The 15,247-nt window shown below is 41.7% G+C and overlaps 1 protein-coding gene across 3 annotated transcripts in view; it reads left to right on the top strand.

Moving 5' to 3' along the window:
• The first annotated feature begins 903 nt into the window (after positions 1-903).
• Positions 904-15,247, top strand: part of SLC26A6 (solute carrier family 26 member 6) — a 32,951-nt gene continuing 18,607 nt past the window's right edge. The window contains exons 1-7 of one of the 3 annotated variants that reach the window (XM_042450154.1): positions 904-935; positions 7,249-7,423; positions 10,046-10,185; positions 11,769-11,879; positions 12,449-12,624; positions 13,447-13,611; positions 13,926-14,078. In XM_042450154.1, the coding sequence (XP_042306088.1) occupies positions 7,293-7,423; positions 10,046-10,185; positions 11,769-11,879; positions 12,449-12,624; positions 13,447-13,611; positions 13,926-14,078 (876 nt within the window). In that variant the 5' untranslated portion in view covers positions 904-935; positions 7,249-7,292. Of the gene's footprint in view, positions 936-6,701; positions 7,424-10,045; positions 10,186-11,768; positions 11,880-12,448; positions 12,625-13,446; positions 13,612-13,925; positions 14,079-15,247 lie in introns of those variants that run through there. The other 2 variants (XM_042450153.1, XM_042450152.1) reach the window with 2 other exon arrangements.

Below are 15,247 nucleotides of genomic sequence, written 5' to 3'. Positions count from 1 at the left end.
CCTCAGGACAGCTTGTGTGCGTGAAGGAGAGACCACCAAAAGAAAGGGCAGAGGAGGTTGCAGTATCATGGGCTGGGAGCCAGGTTTCGGTGAGAGCGAGGAGGTTAAAGGATTTAGAGAGAAAGAGGTCATGAATTGCTGTTGCTTTAGGGGCAGCAGAGCGGCAGTTCCAGAGGGAACAGAGGAAGGGAAGCAGGGAGACAGGGAGAGGCCGAATGGGGATCAGGTTAGGAGAAATGTGGCGAGCCATGGGAAGGATGGGGTTCACAGAGAAAAGAAAGAGGTGAAGCTAGCTTTACAATTAAAGGTCAACAACAACAATAACAATAATGACAAAAACAATAATAATATAGCCAGCTCAGGCCTTCTGGGTAGGAGTCCAATGCAAGCAGGAAGTTCTTCCAGGGAGCACAGGTTATACTTGTCCTTCTTCCTGTGGAGAATTCTGGGACAAGCAGGAGAGTGAGATGGAGCCAAGGGCCTTCTGGGAAGGACAGAGTTCCTTTGTGTAGGGCTGATGGGAAGCCCTATCTTCCTGCTTTCCCTCAGAGGCAGAGATGGAGCAAGGGCCTTCTGAGTGGGAAGGATAGAGTTCCTTTGTGTAGGGCTGATGGGAAGCCCTACCTTCCTTCTTTCCCCTCAGAGGCAGAGATGGAGCAAGGGCCTTCTGGGAAGGATAGAGTTCCTTTGTGTAGGGCTGATGGGAATTTACTAATCCAGGGGCTCCAATCCAAGAAGCCCAGCAACCCAGGCTTGTGACAATTGTTTCTTGAAAACCCAGTGACCCAAGAAGCCAACTTAACTGGGAAGGCAAACAAGGAGGGAGTGGTGTCTCAAAGATCACAGTCAGGTATTAATAGCGAGCAAGGGGGAGCAAAATGTTATAAAGCTGTCCACGCACGTTGCTGGTTCAACTCCTTTGTGCTGCAGTTCAGGTAAGAGAGGGTGATTCCTGGGATTTCCCATTCTAGAATTCCCCTTGGGAGGTAAAATGTGGTTAAGGGAGAGAAGTGTTCTGGCCTAAAGCCAGAGAATGACAAAACAGAGGCACTGAAGAGGGAGATTTGCTTCTGCTATAGAACCACCAATGCTTTAGATAAATAGATAGATAGATAGACAGACAGACAGACACACACACACACACACACACACATATGCACAGAGAGAGAGAGAGAGAGAGAGGTACACACACACACACACACACACCTACATACAGCTAAAATTTAAAGTGTAAATGTAACAAACATGACTGTTGTGAAATCCAGCTTTTTTTGCTGGGTGATATCTGGTAAGGTGGAACTCTACTACTACTCTACTGCTCTTGTTTGGGATGCTGGCTGGCCAATCAGACATACCTTATTTCAGGATACTCCATCCCATTGCCTATTTCCCCCTCTATTCTGTCATTTCTCTTCTCCCCATGTAGGATCAGGGGTCCTCAGTGAGTTGTTGAGGAATGGTTTGTTTTGACTGTTGTCCCATTTTCTTCCTATAGATTTGGGGGTGTCACTTGGTTTTTCAACAGGCCTTGTGTTTACTCCAAGCCTGTTGATTCATCCCTTTTTTGCCTGGATGGTGCAGTTTTGCTGCATAAGGGTCCATCCTGGGGAATTCCTCACCACCAGCAATGCACAGCATATGAAGCTCAGGATTCTGTAGGATGGAACCATGTCAGTTAAAGTGGTCTTAAACTGCTATAAATGTGTAGAGACTCTAAATAAAGTGTTTATTGTACAACTGCCTTGACTAATTCATGATGTTTTGCAGGGCTTCTGACAATTTTGCTTCTCCACTCCCTCTCCTTCCTGTGCTTTCCTACCATTCCTTCATATTTTTTCTTTAGCACCCCTGAACACTCACAGCTTTTAATGAAGGAAATGCAAAATAGCTTTACAATGCATTTTGACTGCTCTCAGTAGAAGCCACTATCACAAACATCTCCCCCATCCCCAGAACAGAGTTTCACTTTGATAGGTATAGGACAGGATGGGCCCTTTGTGACCTTCCAAATTTTGTCAGACTGCAATGCCTATCAGCCTTACCCAGCATACCCTCAGTCAAAAAATGTTGGGAGTTGCAGCCCAACACCTCTCAGCAGGGGCACACTAGTCCATTTCTGTTGTAGGAGATGGGTCTATCTTTGACCATTGTCTATAGTACAGTATACAGTACGACCCCTGTATCTGCAGGGGTTATGTTCCAAGACCCCTATGGATACCTGAAATCACAGATAATAGGAATTATATTAGATTAGATGAAGCATGTCATAGAACCTCTCTGAGTCCATGGATATGGGGGTTATACTGTAAATTCAAACTGAAGCAGTCAGAGGACCCTTTGCCACTAACAGGATGACAGCTTATTTCATTTGGATGTTGGAAACCCACCTGAGAGAGTGTGACTTGCCCATGGTCACGCAATAGGTTTATATGGCCAGCTGGGATTCATACTGTGGTCTCCTGAATACTAGTCCAACCTCAAACCCTTATGCCATACTGAAACTAGGTGGTCTTTAAAAATCCTTAATCAGGGCTGAAGAGCCCTGGTGGTGCAGTGGTTAAATGCCTGTACTGCAGCCACTCACTCAAAACCACAAGGTTGCGAGTTCAATAATAGTGAAAGGGCTCAAGCTTGACTCAGGCTTGCATCCTTCTGAGGTCGCTAAAATGAGTACCCAGATTGTTGGGGGCAATTAGCTTACAGTAGTAAACCGCTTAGACACTGCTAGTTCAGTATGAAGTGGTATATAAATGAAGCTGTTTGTTTTTGTTTGTTATGAAGCTGCTTCCCGGATGTACCTGAGTTCAGAAAATGACCCCGATTGTTTGTTAATAGATTGAAGTACCACTTGCATTGACTGAGTAAGAAACAGTTGTTTCAACTGTTTTTACTCCTTGCAGAATTTACTGTGGCAGGAATAGGAACTGAAATTAGTTGTTAACAGGCACCTACATTGGGATAAATAAGTAACTGCCAGTGGGAAGAATATGTTCCCAGATCCCAGGTAGAACTAGTGCTTTAAAGGTTATTTTAAGTCATTCATTCCCATTGCATCTTGTAGTATTTGCAAAGTAACTTGCCATCATTGCTTCTTTTTGAAATATGTTTCTTATCATGTTCCCATTACTTTAAAAAAGATATTTTAAAATCTTGTCATTTCATAATGCTGGTAAAATTCATAACAATGTCCTTCATCAGAACAGGGATACTCCAAGTGGTAATCTATGGACCATTGGCTGCCAGTAGGATAGAAAGAAACAACAGTAGCTAATGGGCACAAATAAATAATACTTGCCACACTGCTAAAGCACTGTTCTTCCAATTTGTTATGTTACTTCTGAAATGTAATTTTATTTCACCTTTATTCAGATAAAAAACAGCAACTTGGTGTAGTTAACAATGCTGTTTGTAATTCATTACTTCCAGGCTTTGGTACAAACATACAAACTCTAGCTGTCATGGCCTAAAACTACAACTTGTTACTGCAGCTGGATGAAAGTATCTGAGCATAAATCTACATTTTTCATGGTTCCCCCAGAAAGGGGAGTGATAAAAAACTTACATTTCCATTTTCCATCTGAAAATATGTAGGTATATAATATATTTGTCTCCACTCCACTCCACTTTGTCTCAACCAATTATAGAACTAGCAAATCACTCAATTATTTGGACGACTTGTATTTATCTTCTAGTATTTGTTCATTAACATCTGGGTTGATGAACTGAAATACTGATTAAGTAGCACACTGATCTTTCTCAGCACTGTTTCAGGGTGGTTTAGGCACAATGTACACAAAACAAAACTGCCTATGCAGCCTGGATTTTTTTTTAATCTTGTAAAACAGATCTTAATTATTTCAGCTGCAAAGTAACAAGTGACCTAAACCTATTTTGAGTTTACACTGTTCCAGTGTGAGAGCTATCTATAATCTCTCCAGACCTGCAAAATGTTCCAGCACAGCTGGACCTCTAGGTTTTAATGGCACCCTGAATGGATAGGTACATGTTTTCCCTTTTTAATCTGCTGTTTGTGTGCAATTGGATGGATCTTTGAGTTGTAAAAGGATGCAGATCTCTTGCCTTGTGGTCATGCATGCATACCCAGGTATGTGTGAGACAACTGATGCTTGAAAGCCACCAGAAGACAACTTATTTGGGCAAGTGCATTTTCTGAGAAGAATTAAAATTCTTGGCTCTACATCTGAAAAAAAAAGAGCAGAATGTGCTGTCATGGCTTTTTGGTGGATAAGAAATAATTTGCCAATGTTCTACAACCACCTACTTTCTTCTCTACCTGACATATTGGCTAGTCATCAATATGATTCAGGTCAGACATCTACATCAAGGTGTACTTCAGATATATGTCAAACTGCAACTCCCAGCAGTGGTGATGCTGTCTCAGGTTGGTGAGAATTGTAATCTAGCATATCAAGATGGTGCCACCAGGCTAGGGAAGGTTGTTTTAGAAATACCACTGTAATACTTTTGGGTTACTCAATCAAGATCTTGTAAGTGATCTAGAAATAATTAATCACACTACTCTTATAGCACCATTGTTCTACTTTAACTGATTCCTGTGGAATTTTGGGGTTTGAAGTTTAGTGGGGCCTAAGAGCTCTTTGGCTGAGAATTCTATGCACTCCTCCCTAAACTACAAATTCCAGGATTCCACAGGAGGCAGCCATAGCAGTTAAAGTGGACTAGTAGCACTGTAGCAGTCTGGTGTGATATTTTCCTTAGAGACAATATGTCCTTTGGTACCAAAGGTGGCTTCATTTAGGTGCTAAGCAGAAACATTGTGGTTTACTAAAGACTTTTGCCCTGTTTTACTTCAAAATGTTAATGCACGTGAGTTTAAACTTTGAAGACTTAAGTGAGGATTGTCCAAGCCATTGTATTCCCCATCACCATGTACAGATGTGAGAGCTGGACAGTGAAGAAAGCAGGTAGGAAGAAAATTATTTCATTTGTAATGTGGTGCTGGAGAAGAGTACTGAGGATATTTGCTGGGGGGCGATTTTCCAACTGGGGAAGTTGATATTCTTTTTACATGTTAAAAAAAGCACATGTTAAATATAGAGATACCTTTAGCATTGTGGGTAATTTTTCCCTGGAACAGAACCTATCCAGGAATTGCCACTGAGTTTCTTATAGTATATACACCAGTTGTACTGCTTTCATGGGTTCTCACTTTCCTCTGTCCTCAAGTGCTCAGGAAAGTTGTTAAAAGGACATGTGCCAAGAGTCCAGAGTCTAGTAATTCTCATGCATTTTAGATTGTATCCATACAGGTTGTATCCAGGTTGTATCCTTGGACAGTTTCAAGACATGTCCTTAAATGGCACCAAGTTGGCAGGGAGGCCTGTCTTCAATCTCCTCATTCTGAGGATCCTTTAACAATATACAGTTATAGCACTATGACTGCACTTTAACTGCCATGACAACATCTGATGGAATCCTGGGATTGATAGTCTGGTGAAGCACTAGAGCTTCCTAGCTGAGAATTCTAAAGACCCCTCCCTAAACTGCAAATCCCAGGATTCCACAGGATGTTGCCATGGAAATTAAAAATATAATCATAGTGCTATATTTGTGTAGTATAAAAGGTCCCCAAAGTTAAAGGAAACATCAATAAACACAAAAATGGAAATTTGCCCCACCATCCTGTTCTCCAGTATGAGGTCAGGCACTGTCTACAGAGAAGAAATTTCCCCAGGCAGTAACACTGAGGTGAAGCAGACTGATGGCTTGGAGTGGCCTCTGGCTATTCCAGCTGCGACTGGGCCCGAATCAAGCCCGGGACTATGGCCCATTCTCAAAGTGGGACACCACTGCATTCCTGAATGAGCTGCCGGCAGGAGCAATTTTTTTTTACCACTCCTTTTGCCAGAAGCTTCAGCCAGCCTTAGGTGGCTTCTGGACACTCTGAGGGTGTGCATCACCTGTACACCATGCCCCCAAAGCAGCCGTAAGGCACTCCTTTTGGCCCATCTGTTTTGGGCCACTGTCATTGTTTCTTTACAGAGCAGTTATAAAATATCAAGCCATATATGCCATCAAAGTCTTTAAAAATATATCCAGTACAATATTATCAAGTCCGTATATCACCAGAGAAATGCATAAGGCTTCCTTAATTACAGTTTTGAATCTCATTGTTATAAAGCCAATTTAGGGATTCTGTCTCATAGGAAGAATACCCAAATGGTTTGAAAAGGCATAAAAAGGTGGGGGAGCTAGAATCAATCTTCCTTTCCAAAGAAACATTGTAACCCCACCCCCCCACCCCAAATATATCCCCCCATATTTCCAGGATCAAGAGCAGTTGTTTATTGCTATCAGCTTACAACAATCCTATGAACAAGAAACTTCCAGAAGTCCGGCTTCTCTGCTCACATCTTTCAAACTCAGGATTATGATTTCTGTGATCAGTTCAATCCATATGTAGTGCCATCTTCCTATTTTCTACTTTGCTGAGCATTCTTATATTTTCTAATGAGTCATGTTGCCTCTTGCTGTGTCCAAACTACAACAGCCTCAGTTTGGTCATTTTGGCAACTAGGGAGAGTTCAGGTTTGATTTCTCAGACCTGTTTGTTTGTCCTTTTGGCAATCCATCGTGTCAGTGTGCCTCTTCATTCCAGTTGCTGGGGGGGGGAGGGGGGGGGGGTGTTGTGCACCTGTCCTGTGCCTCTGTGTCTCAGTGTCATCTGGTCCTTCACAGTGGAAACACCATGCTGTTTTAGTTAGATAGACTTTTGGCCTAATCCAGTAAAGCTCTACTAAGTTCCAAAGTAAGATAATGTGTTTTGTTCTCACATCAGTTTCAATATACTGTAATGTGACATTCTTCTTAACTCTCTCCCAATATGATATTTCTTAATGTACTACACACACATACTGAGTCCCTTTGTAGCATATGTTATATTTGAGTTAAGCCAGCCTATAACTCAGTCTCCTCCAGATGTGTTACACTATAAATTGGATTCACCCTTCTCTGTAGCTAATGGGCATGCTGGCTGAGGAAGATGCTAACTGTAGTTTGACACATCTAGAGGATGCCTCGTTTGGATGAGGTAAAAGTCTTTTAAAAATATCTAGTTCTTATTTGTTCCAAGTATGCTATTCAGTAGGTCCATTTTTCTTCTTCAGACAAGTGCAAAGTGGAATCCAAGGGAGTGTGTTTCAACTTTCTCAGTGTAGCTGCAGGTGATGTTTATGGCTTTCAGATCCTTTCTTCCTCTTTTCCTAGTTGCAAGGCCAGACCACAAACCAAATAACATACTTGTCAAGGGGATGGAGGAAAACGAAATGCCAGGCCACACTAAGGCAGAGCAAGCTGTGCTGAGTGAGGCTGAGCTAGAGAAGATTGGCATAAGGACAAAGGTTCAACCCACCTCCATTTGTGCCAAGACCCAGAAGATAAGGTATGGTGTTTCTGGAGCTCACTAGAGGGGGTTTGGAGTGTGGATACAAAAATATATGTTGTGGAGTTCACATGGTCTGGAAATGATTAACGAATGGGCCCTCAAAATGTGGGATAGTGTAAAAACTGCTAGAAAGATTTTCTGATGGCCTTATGTTTGGAAACTTTATTTCTCAATGATCCCATGCTCCCACTAATTGAAAAGGTTATGGATTTAACTTCTGTGCATGAATCACCAAGAGAAGAATAGACCAATACTTACAGTGAGCTCTCTCCATTTTCAGTATATAGTTCCTTATGTAGTCCAAACAGATAGAAAAACTGTTTTGATTGTAGGTTAGCAATTAAGATGAATACTACTGAAATACAATTTTTATATTTTTTGTAAACTATTGCTAACCATGTAATCAAGATATTATGTCTTAGTGTTTTTAAAGAGTTCCATATTTGTAAGTTCTGTATGTTGTATATTTTTTCAATTTTTTTTCTTTTTCCTTTTTCTTGTTTCATTCTTTTTTATGTTTGTAATTTATGTTGTATTTTTTGTATGTTATGTAAAAAACCTAATAAATTTTTTAAAAAGAAAGAAAAGACACATATACACAAGAGAGATATCAGCAGACCTGGAAACTCTGAGACTTTCAAAGATATAAAATAGCTTTTAAAAAACTCTTCAACTGGGGATTTTTTGTTTGGTGGCCTGGCACAGCTTCACAAGTGAATGTGTGTTAGGGAAATGCTCCTTTTCTTTATTTATGTTTATTTAGTTATTTCCTGCCAGTCTCACAGGATGGCACTTCACAATTAATCTAGAACATTTCTTTCGACGGGGCTTGAACAGCAAGTTTCTTCTTGTCTGACTGCCATCTCTCAGTGGATGCGGCTTTGGCACTTGAAGCTCAACATGTCTAAGACTGAGCTTCTTGTCTTTCCACCTAAACCCACCCTTCACTATTCCTTTTCTGTCTCTGTCGACGACACTTCTATTCAACCGGTTCATCAAACCCGCAGTCTTGGCTTCATTTTTTACTCATCTCTGTCATTTATTCCCCAGATCCAGGCCACCGCCAAGGCCTGTAGATTCTTTCTCCACAACATTGCCAAGATCCGTCCATTCCTCTCAGCCTCTACTGCCAAGACTCTAGTCCATGCCCTAGTGGTTTCGCGACTAGATTATTGTAACCTCCTTCTGACAGGGCTTCCTCTTTCACACCTCCATCCTTTAATCTCTGGCCAGTATTCAGCTGCCCGTATTGTCACATCCGCTCGCCGTTTTGACCATGTTTCACCTCTTTTATCCTCCCTTCATTGGCTCCCCTTCCCCTTCTGCATCTGGTACAAACTTTTATTATTGACTTTCAAAGCCCTCCATGGATTGGAACCTCCTTACCTATCTGACCTTCTTTCTCCTTACATTCCTACTCGCACCCTCCGCTCTTGTAGTCAAGGTCTCCTGTCACAGTGTAGGACTACCACTGCCCCCTCCCGAATTCGTCCCTTCTCGCTTGCTGCCCCTTACTCCTGGAACCTTCTTCCCCCACATGCATACCTCATCACTTCTCTACCCAGTTTCAAAACTGAATTAAAGACTATATTGTTTAGAGAAGCATTTCCAGAGGCTAGTCCCTCTCTGACCCAGGAAGCCTCCTTTTAACCATTAATTAAGAAGCCAAGCACTTCCTCCAGTCCATCTGCCTTGGTCCAGGCCTTGGAGGTGGAGAAGATCTGCTGGACCTGATCCTATTCCCCACCACCACTCCCTTCTCCTTTTGTGTCGTGTCTTCTTAGAGGGCAGGGAACTGTCTAACTAAAAGATTGTATGTACAGCACTGTGTAAATTTACAGCGCTTTATAAATAAAGGCTAATAATAATAATAATAATAATAATAATAATAATAATAATAGAACATGGCCATATAGCCTGAATAACCCACAAAAAAGTAACCACAAAAGGTTTGGAAATGTTCTGTATGAAACCAATGCAAGAGCAGAGGTGCCGATGCATTTCAGCCCTGAGAATCAGACATTGGGAATTTTACTGTTTGGGACCCCTGCTTCCAGAATTTCCCAGGGCTGTGGCCATGCTAGCTGGGGGCTTCTTTGAGCTGAAGCCTTCAGGCAGAGTTTTTCCACACTTAGATGGGAATTGAATTGCACTTTTGCAAACATGACAGGGTATTTCAGATTTGACCACATGAGTGCCCTATTCTCCCATTGCCTCACATCCCTAGGCCCCAATACAGACTGAACACCCTGAACTAGTCTTGAAACTAGTCCAGACTGACAAGAGACATGGAGCATGCCAATACAGATCTGTTCACAGATTGCAGCTGATGGTGCTGCCTCCACATCCAGATATCTTTTTCAGCATAGGTTGGAGCAGATGTAGGTGGGTACGGTTTACTCTGACTTGTTCCAGGACACAGCAGAACATAAAAGAAACTTTATATGGAATGGGAACAAAAAGGTTCAATTTCTCCTTAAAATTCCCAAGACATGCGCCAGGATGAAGGGAATGTTTTCTGGTTCTGCAAAATAAAAACAAGAATTACTGGTAACCTTCAGCAACACTTGCCCTGTCTGGGTTCACTCTTAAAGATGCATTTCCACACTGCTTTTCCAGATGCTCGGCTTCAATTGCAAAGTCCTTGCTATTCCAGTTCCTCCCCATCCTGACCTGGCTACCACGATATCCAGTCAAAGAATGGCTGCTAGGAGACATCATCTCAGGATTCAGTGTGGGAATCATGCATCTCCCACAGGGTAAGCTATCTCAGCAACTTTCATTCATTAGGTTCCTTCATAGAGTGGGACCTTCTTAAGCATTGACAACAGAATACCTGAGGTAGAGCCTTTCTTCAGCCACTCTGGTACTGAACAGTGGCCATGCTAACTATAATAATGGGTAGCAAAAAATATCTCTCTGATACCATAATATGGTAAAGTTATTTTTAGTATTACATCTCAGGATACCTCAGTCAGTGTGGTTGATACTAATACTAGCTGGAAGATTTTGGGAACTGTACTCTAGAAGAGTACTTAGATTTGGGCTTCAAATTCCCAAACATTGGCTGAACATGGGAACTAGGAAAATCACAGGAGGTTCTGTCTGGAATCTTACTGTTAGACCCAGCTAGGGTAGAGAAACTGAATGAGCAGAATGTGTGTGCGCACCTTCAAGTCATCTATTGGATAATGGTGACCCCATGCATTTCACAGAGTTTTCTTGGGCAAGGAATATTCAGAGGTGGTTCTGACAGATTCTTCCTCTGAAATATAGCCTTCAGTGTCTGGTATTCCTTTACAGTCTCCCATCCAAGTACTATCCAGGGCAGACTCTGCTCAGCTTCCAAGATCAGACAGGATCTGGTGCCCTTAAGGTATTTAGGCAAGTCCAGCAGGAATTACCTATGGGGTAATGAAATGACATCATTAGGGTTGGTATTACCCAGTGCGGTAATTGATGGTGCCACCCCCATTGACCTTCTCCCATACCACATCATACAGAATCCTTAGTAATGTCTTTTGTATCAATGTTACTCATAAATCTTGATTTCCATATATCACTGAATGTAATGGCAATAGTTGTGCCATAAAGAACTAGCAAAATTAAAATTATACCTTTATATTACAAAATCATACCTACAGCCTAAATGTATTTACATGCATATATTTTTTATGTGGTTGAATTAAAAATTTGGTAAGATGTGATTAAAAAAATAATTAAAAGAATGAAAGTCGAAGGCTTTCATGGCCGGCATCCATAGTTTTTTGTGGGTTTTTGAGGCTATGTGGCCATGTTCTAGAAGAGTTTGTTCCTAACGTTTCACCAGCATCTATTGTATTACTTTTCTCTGAAAATACCAGCAACAGATGCTGGTAAAACATGGCCACATAGCCCAAAAAACAACCACAAAAAAAAAAAAAAAAAAGAATAAAAGTCATAAAAATGTACATGAATTTTAAAAAAATTAATTTAAAAACAAACAAACCAGGGCATCTCCTTTCTCCTTTTAGTGGTGTCACCCTCCCTATTAAACTGTGAGCTCGATAAGTTACCTTTTTGGACCACAGCTCCCTAAGGTTCTCCATCCACTGGCCATGATGGCCAGGGAGGTGTGTTCTGAGAACAATCATCCAGAAAAGAAACTTTTCCAAGCATCTGGAACATGCTACTCAGTATGTGAACAAGGGAGATGCTCTGTATGCTCTGTGGGTGTAAGTTTTGGAGGATGTATAAAACTACAGATACACCAGATGGAATGGTTGCATCATAACAGAATCTGTTATAGGCAAAGGGACCAAGTGGACCTGTGTGATGACATTCACCTTTATTTTTCTCCTAGGTTTGGCCTACGCGCTTCTTGCAGGGCTGCCTCCGGTCATTGGCTTGTATTCATCCTTTTATCCTGTCTTGACGTATTTCTTCTTTGGGTCATCCAGACATATTTCTGTGGGTGAGCAAAGGGATGCTAAAACAAGAGGCCTTCCTCTTTTATTGTTCCTGAACTGCTTAGGGATCATATCATTCTTAGACTCCTTAGTCCTGGGGAAAACCTTCTCATATTCATTGCATTCCCTCTTGATACACCACATATTTGTTCTCTCATGAACCAAGAGGTACAACTGTCTAAGTCTTCTTTCCCCAAATGCCTACAACGTCAGGAAGCTGAAACGATTGGTCCCCCTGGCATATTTCAGGAAGAAATAGCATTTTTAGGCTATAGTTCCCAGAATCCCGAGCCAGCATAGCTGTGGGGATCTGAGAGTTGTAATCCAAAAATTTAACTTTTGCAGGTTCTAGTCATGAGCTTGATCCTTAGGAATAGAGTTAGAAGGGTCCCTAGAAGTCATCAGGTCCAACCCCCTACAATCCTTTACAAGTTCGCAAACTGCAACTCTTACTAGTCACACCTGCCATTCTGAACAGACAAGAAAAGCCAGTTGCACCCTGTGAGAAAGAAAAGTGACTTGGTCCCTGTGAGAAAGAAAAGTGACTCAAGCCTCTCTCTTCTTCCTACCACAGGCCCCTTTGCAGTCATCTCTGTGATGATTGGGAGCATGACAGACTCACTGGAACCAAGTGGGAAGTATATGGATCCGGTCAATGGTACAAATTATACCATTCTCAATGAAACCAGGAGAGATGCTGCCAGAGTGGAGCTGGTGGCTGCAGTCACCTTCTTAGTGGGCATATTTCAGGTGAGTGAAAGATCCAGAACTCTGCCAGGAGAAGGAAGGTGTATTCCTTCAGGAGAAATGGGAACAACTGCCAAATTGTGTAGATGGAGAACATTGGTTTCTCCCCCTTGGTGGCAAGAATGAAAAAGCTGCCTCTTTAATTTCTTTCAGAACATTCTAACAAGCCTGTGTACCCATTTGTTATTTGGTCCAGTGGCCTCTGGAAAGCTTTTTAAAGTGCTTCATTTAAAGAGCTTGGGAATACTACTTTTTTGGACAACAGCTTTCAGAATATTCCAGCCAGCATTGCCACTGCCATACATTTTCAAAGGCGATATCACACCTCTCTCCCCACCCTAACCTTTCCAAGACGGTAAAAGGTCTAGAAATGAAGTATTGTGAGAAACTTCTTAGGGAAGTGGGTATGTTTAGCTTGGAGAAGACTGATATCTGATTAAATACCTGAAAGGATGTCACATAAAAGATGGGGCGCACTCGTTTTCTGCTGCTCCAAACATTAAAATGCAAACCAGGGATCCAAATTATAAGAGAAAAGATTCCATTTAACATTAGGAAGAATATCCCAAGTGCAAGATCTGCTTGACAGTGGAATACACTTCCTTAAGTGTGGTTTTTTTCATAGAGCAGAATGAATGAACACAGCACGCGTTCTGTTCTCTGTCTTTTATCTCTAAGTTCTAGTAACCCTCAAGCCAAACATCCTTGCAGTGTTTCTGGGCATCCTCTGCAATCCAGCGATATGGCACGGACAATCCTGGGAAGGGAACTCTTTGATATAATCTCTAGCTGAAGATGGTGTCTTCTTGACTGGTCTCTATCTAGATTGGCCTTGGCCTGTTGCAGTTTGGCTTTTTGGCCACCTACCTTTCAGAGCCCTTGGTGCGGGCCTACACTACAGCTGCTGCTATCCAGGTGCTGATCTCTCAGCTGAAGTACATTGTTGGAGTGGATTTGCAAGAGTATTCAGGGCCCTTGGCCTTGGTCTATGTAAGTACAGTTAGACATGAGGAAGGCATGAATGGGTGGCTTTGTGACACTTTCATTGCTTACCTGAGGGCCCAACTAGGTGTGGTTGATTCCATGGGAACACTTTTTAAAATATAAATGCAGCTGTGTATGCATGTAGAGGGAAAGAATATACAGAAGTGAAGCAGCAAGGGCAGAGAGGGAATGCCTGACCTTTTCCTTCACGCAATGAGTTTTCCTGGAAAGAGGGGAGATGTCTTTCTCCATGGAGATAGGGAGAGAATCAGTTCTGTTTCTTCAACATGCTGCTATTACTTTCTCTGCTTTCTCTGCAGACCTTTCTGGAACTTTGCTCAAAATTGCCAAAGACCAATGTGGGTACCTTGATCACCTCTCTGGTTGCCATGACTTCCATTGTTATTGTGAAGATGATCAACGACAAGCTGGGCAAAAGGCTTCCAGTCCCTCTTCCCATTGAGCTTCTCACGGTAATTTCTTGTATTTGCTTTGAGGAGTGCTACTTTGCCTGTCTATAGAACCAGTGAGGCAGCGTGAAGATCATGCAAGTCCAAAGAAGACAATAACACAATAGCAATTGAATAAATGGGTGGTGTATGATGAGGACAGTAACATCAAAAAGAAAAACAATTATTTTTATTTTTTAAAAGGAAAAAAATGTTTTTGAAAGCTGTATTCTAGAAAGGATCACTAAAAATATTGTTTTTTCCTACTGCTTATCTAAACCTGAACAACCAAAGGACCAAATGTACCTCTTCTGGGAGGCTGCTCTAGCTTTCGATTGCCACGGCCCCCAAAAACTCTTGTCTAAAATGCCCACTTGCCCATGTATTCAGTGACAGAAAGATCCAAAGAATTAACTTTTTTGTCAGCCAAAGGTCACTTTTCTGGCTTTTTGGAATGAATGGATGATGATGATGATGATGATGATGATGATTATTATTATTATTATTATTATTAACCTTTATTTATGAAGCGCTGTAAATTTACACAGCGCTGTACATGCAATCTTTTTAGTTAGAATGAATAAATAAATAAATAATAGAAGCAGGATAAATCAGTCTTCTTCACTATGCCAGAGCTGGTAACTTATGTCCATGGCCACATGAATCTGTACATTCATTTTTTTTTTGGTAGGCCCTTCTGTGCAGGCCAAGTTTGGGTAGTATGACAGCGATAAAAAAAAAGCTGGGAGCCTACCTTTTGTTTTAGAGCAGAATTGTGGCCCCAGACAATATCCAGATGTAGATTTTTGCATTAAAACAAGGGACATGCCCCTGTGTGCCATATTTTTAAAGAAAGTTGTGACCTTTTTTGCGACTCCAGTGGGGGACATAGTAGTAGGGGCAGGTGTCACCTCCAGTTTGTTGGGGATACAATGTGCCCTCCAGCCCTGGAAAGCTGACTAACTCTAAAGTAAGCCCTTCTGACTCTAGATGCAGCAGTTTCATGTTGGTATAGTAAAGCCAGCTCAGTAGCTTTTTACCTCAAGTTTCTCATTAGATTTCTGGCATTAAAAAAAATTCTAACTGTGATGACTCCACCTAAAGGACTGTGTTGGTTCCACCCCCTTCTACAGAGCCAAATATAATACCCAGTCCATTTAGAACCATTGATGTTTTCCATCAGTGTTAGATGA

This window comes from Sceloporus undulatus, chromosome 2 (assembly GCF_019175285.1).
Source record: "Sceloporus undulatus isolate JIND9_A2432 ecotype Alabama chromosome 2, SceUnd_v1.1, whole genome shotgun sequence".
In the NCBI taxonomy this organism is placed as follows: domain Eukaryota; kingdom Metazoa; phylum Chordata; class Lepidosauria; order Squamata; family Phrynosomatidae; genus Sceloporus; species Sceloporus undulatus.
Note: the sequence above shows the minus strand (reverse complement) of the source record. Positions and strands in the feature narration are given on the sequence as shown.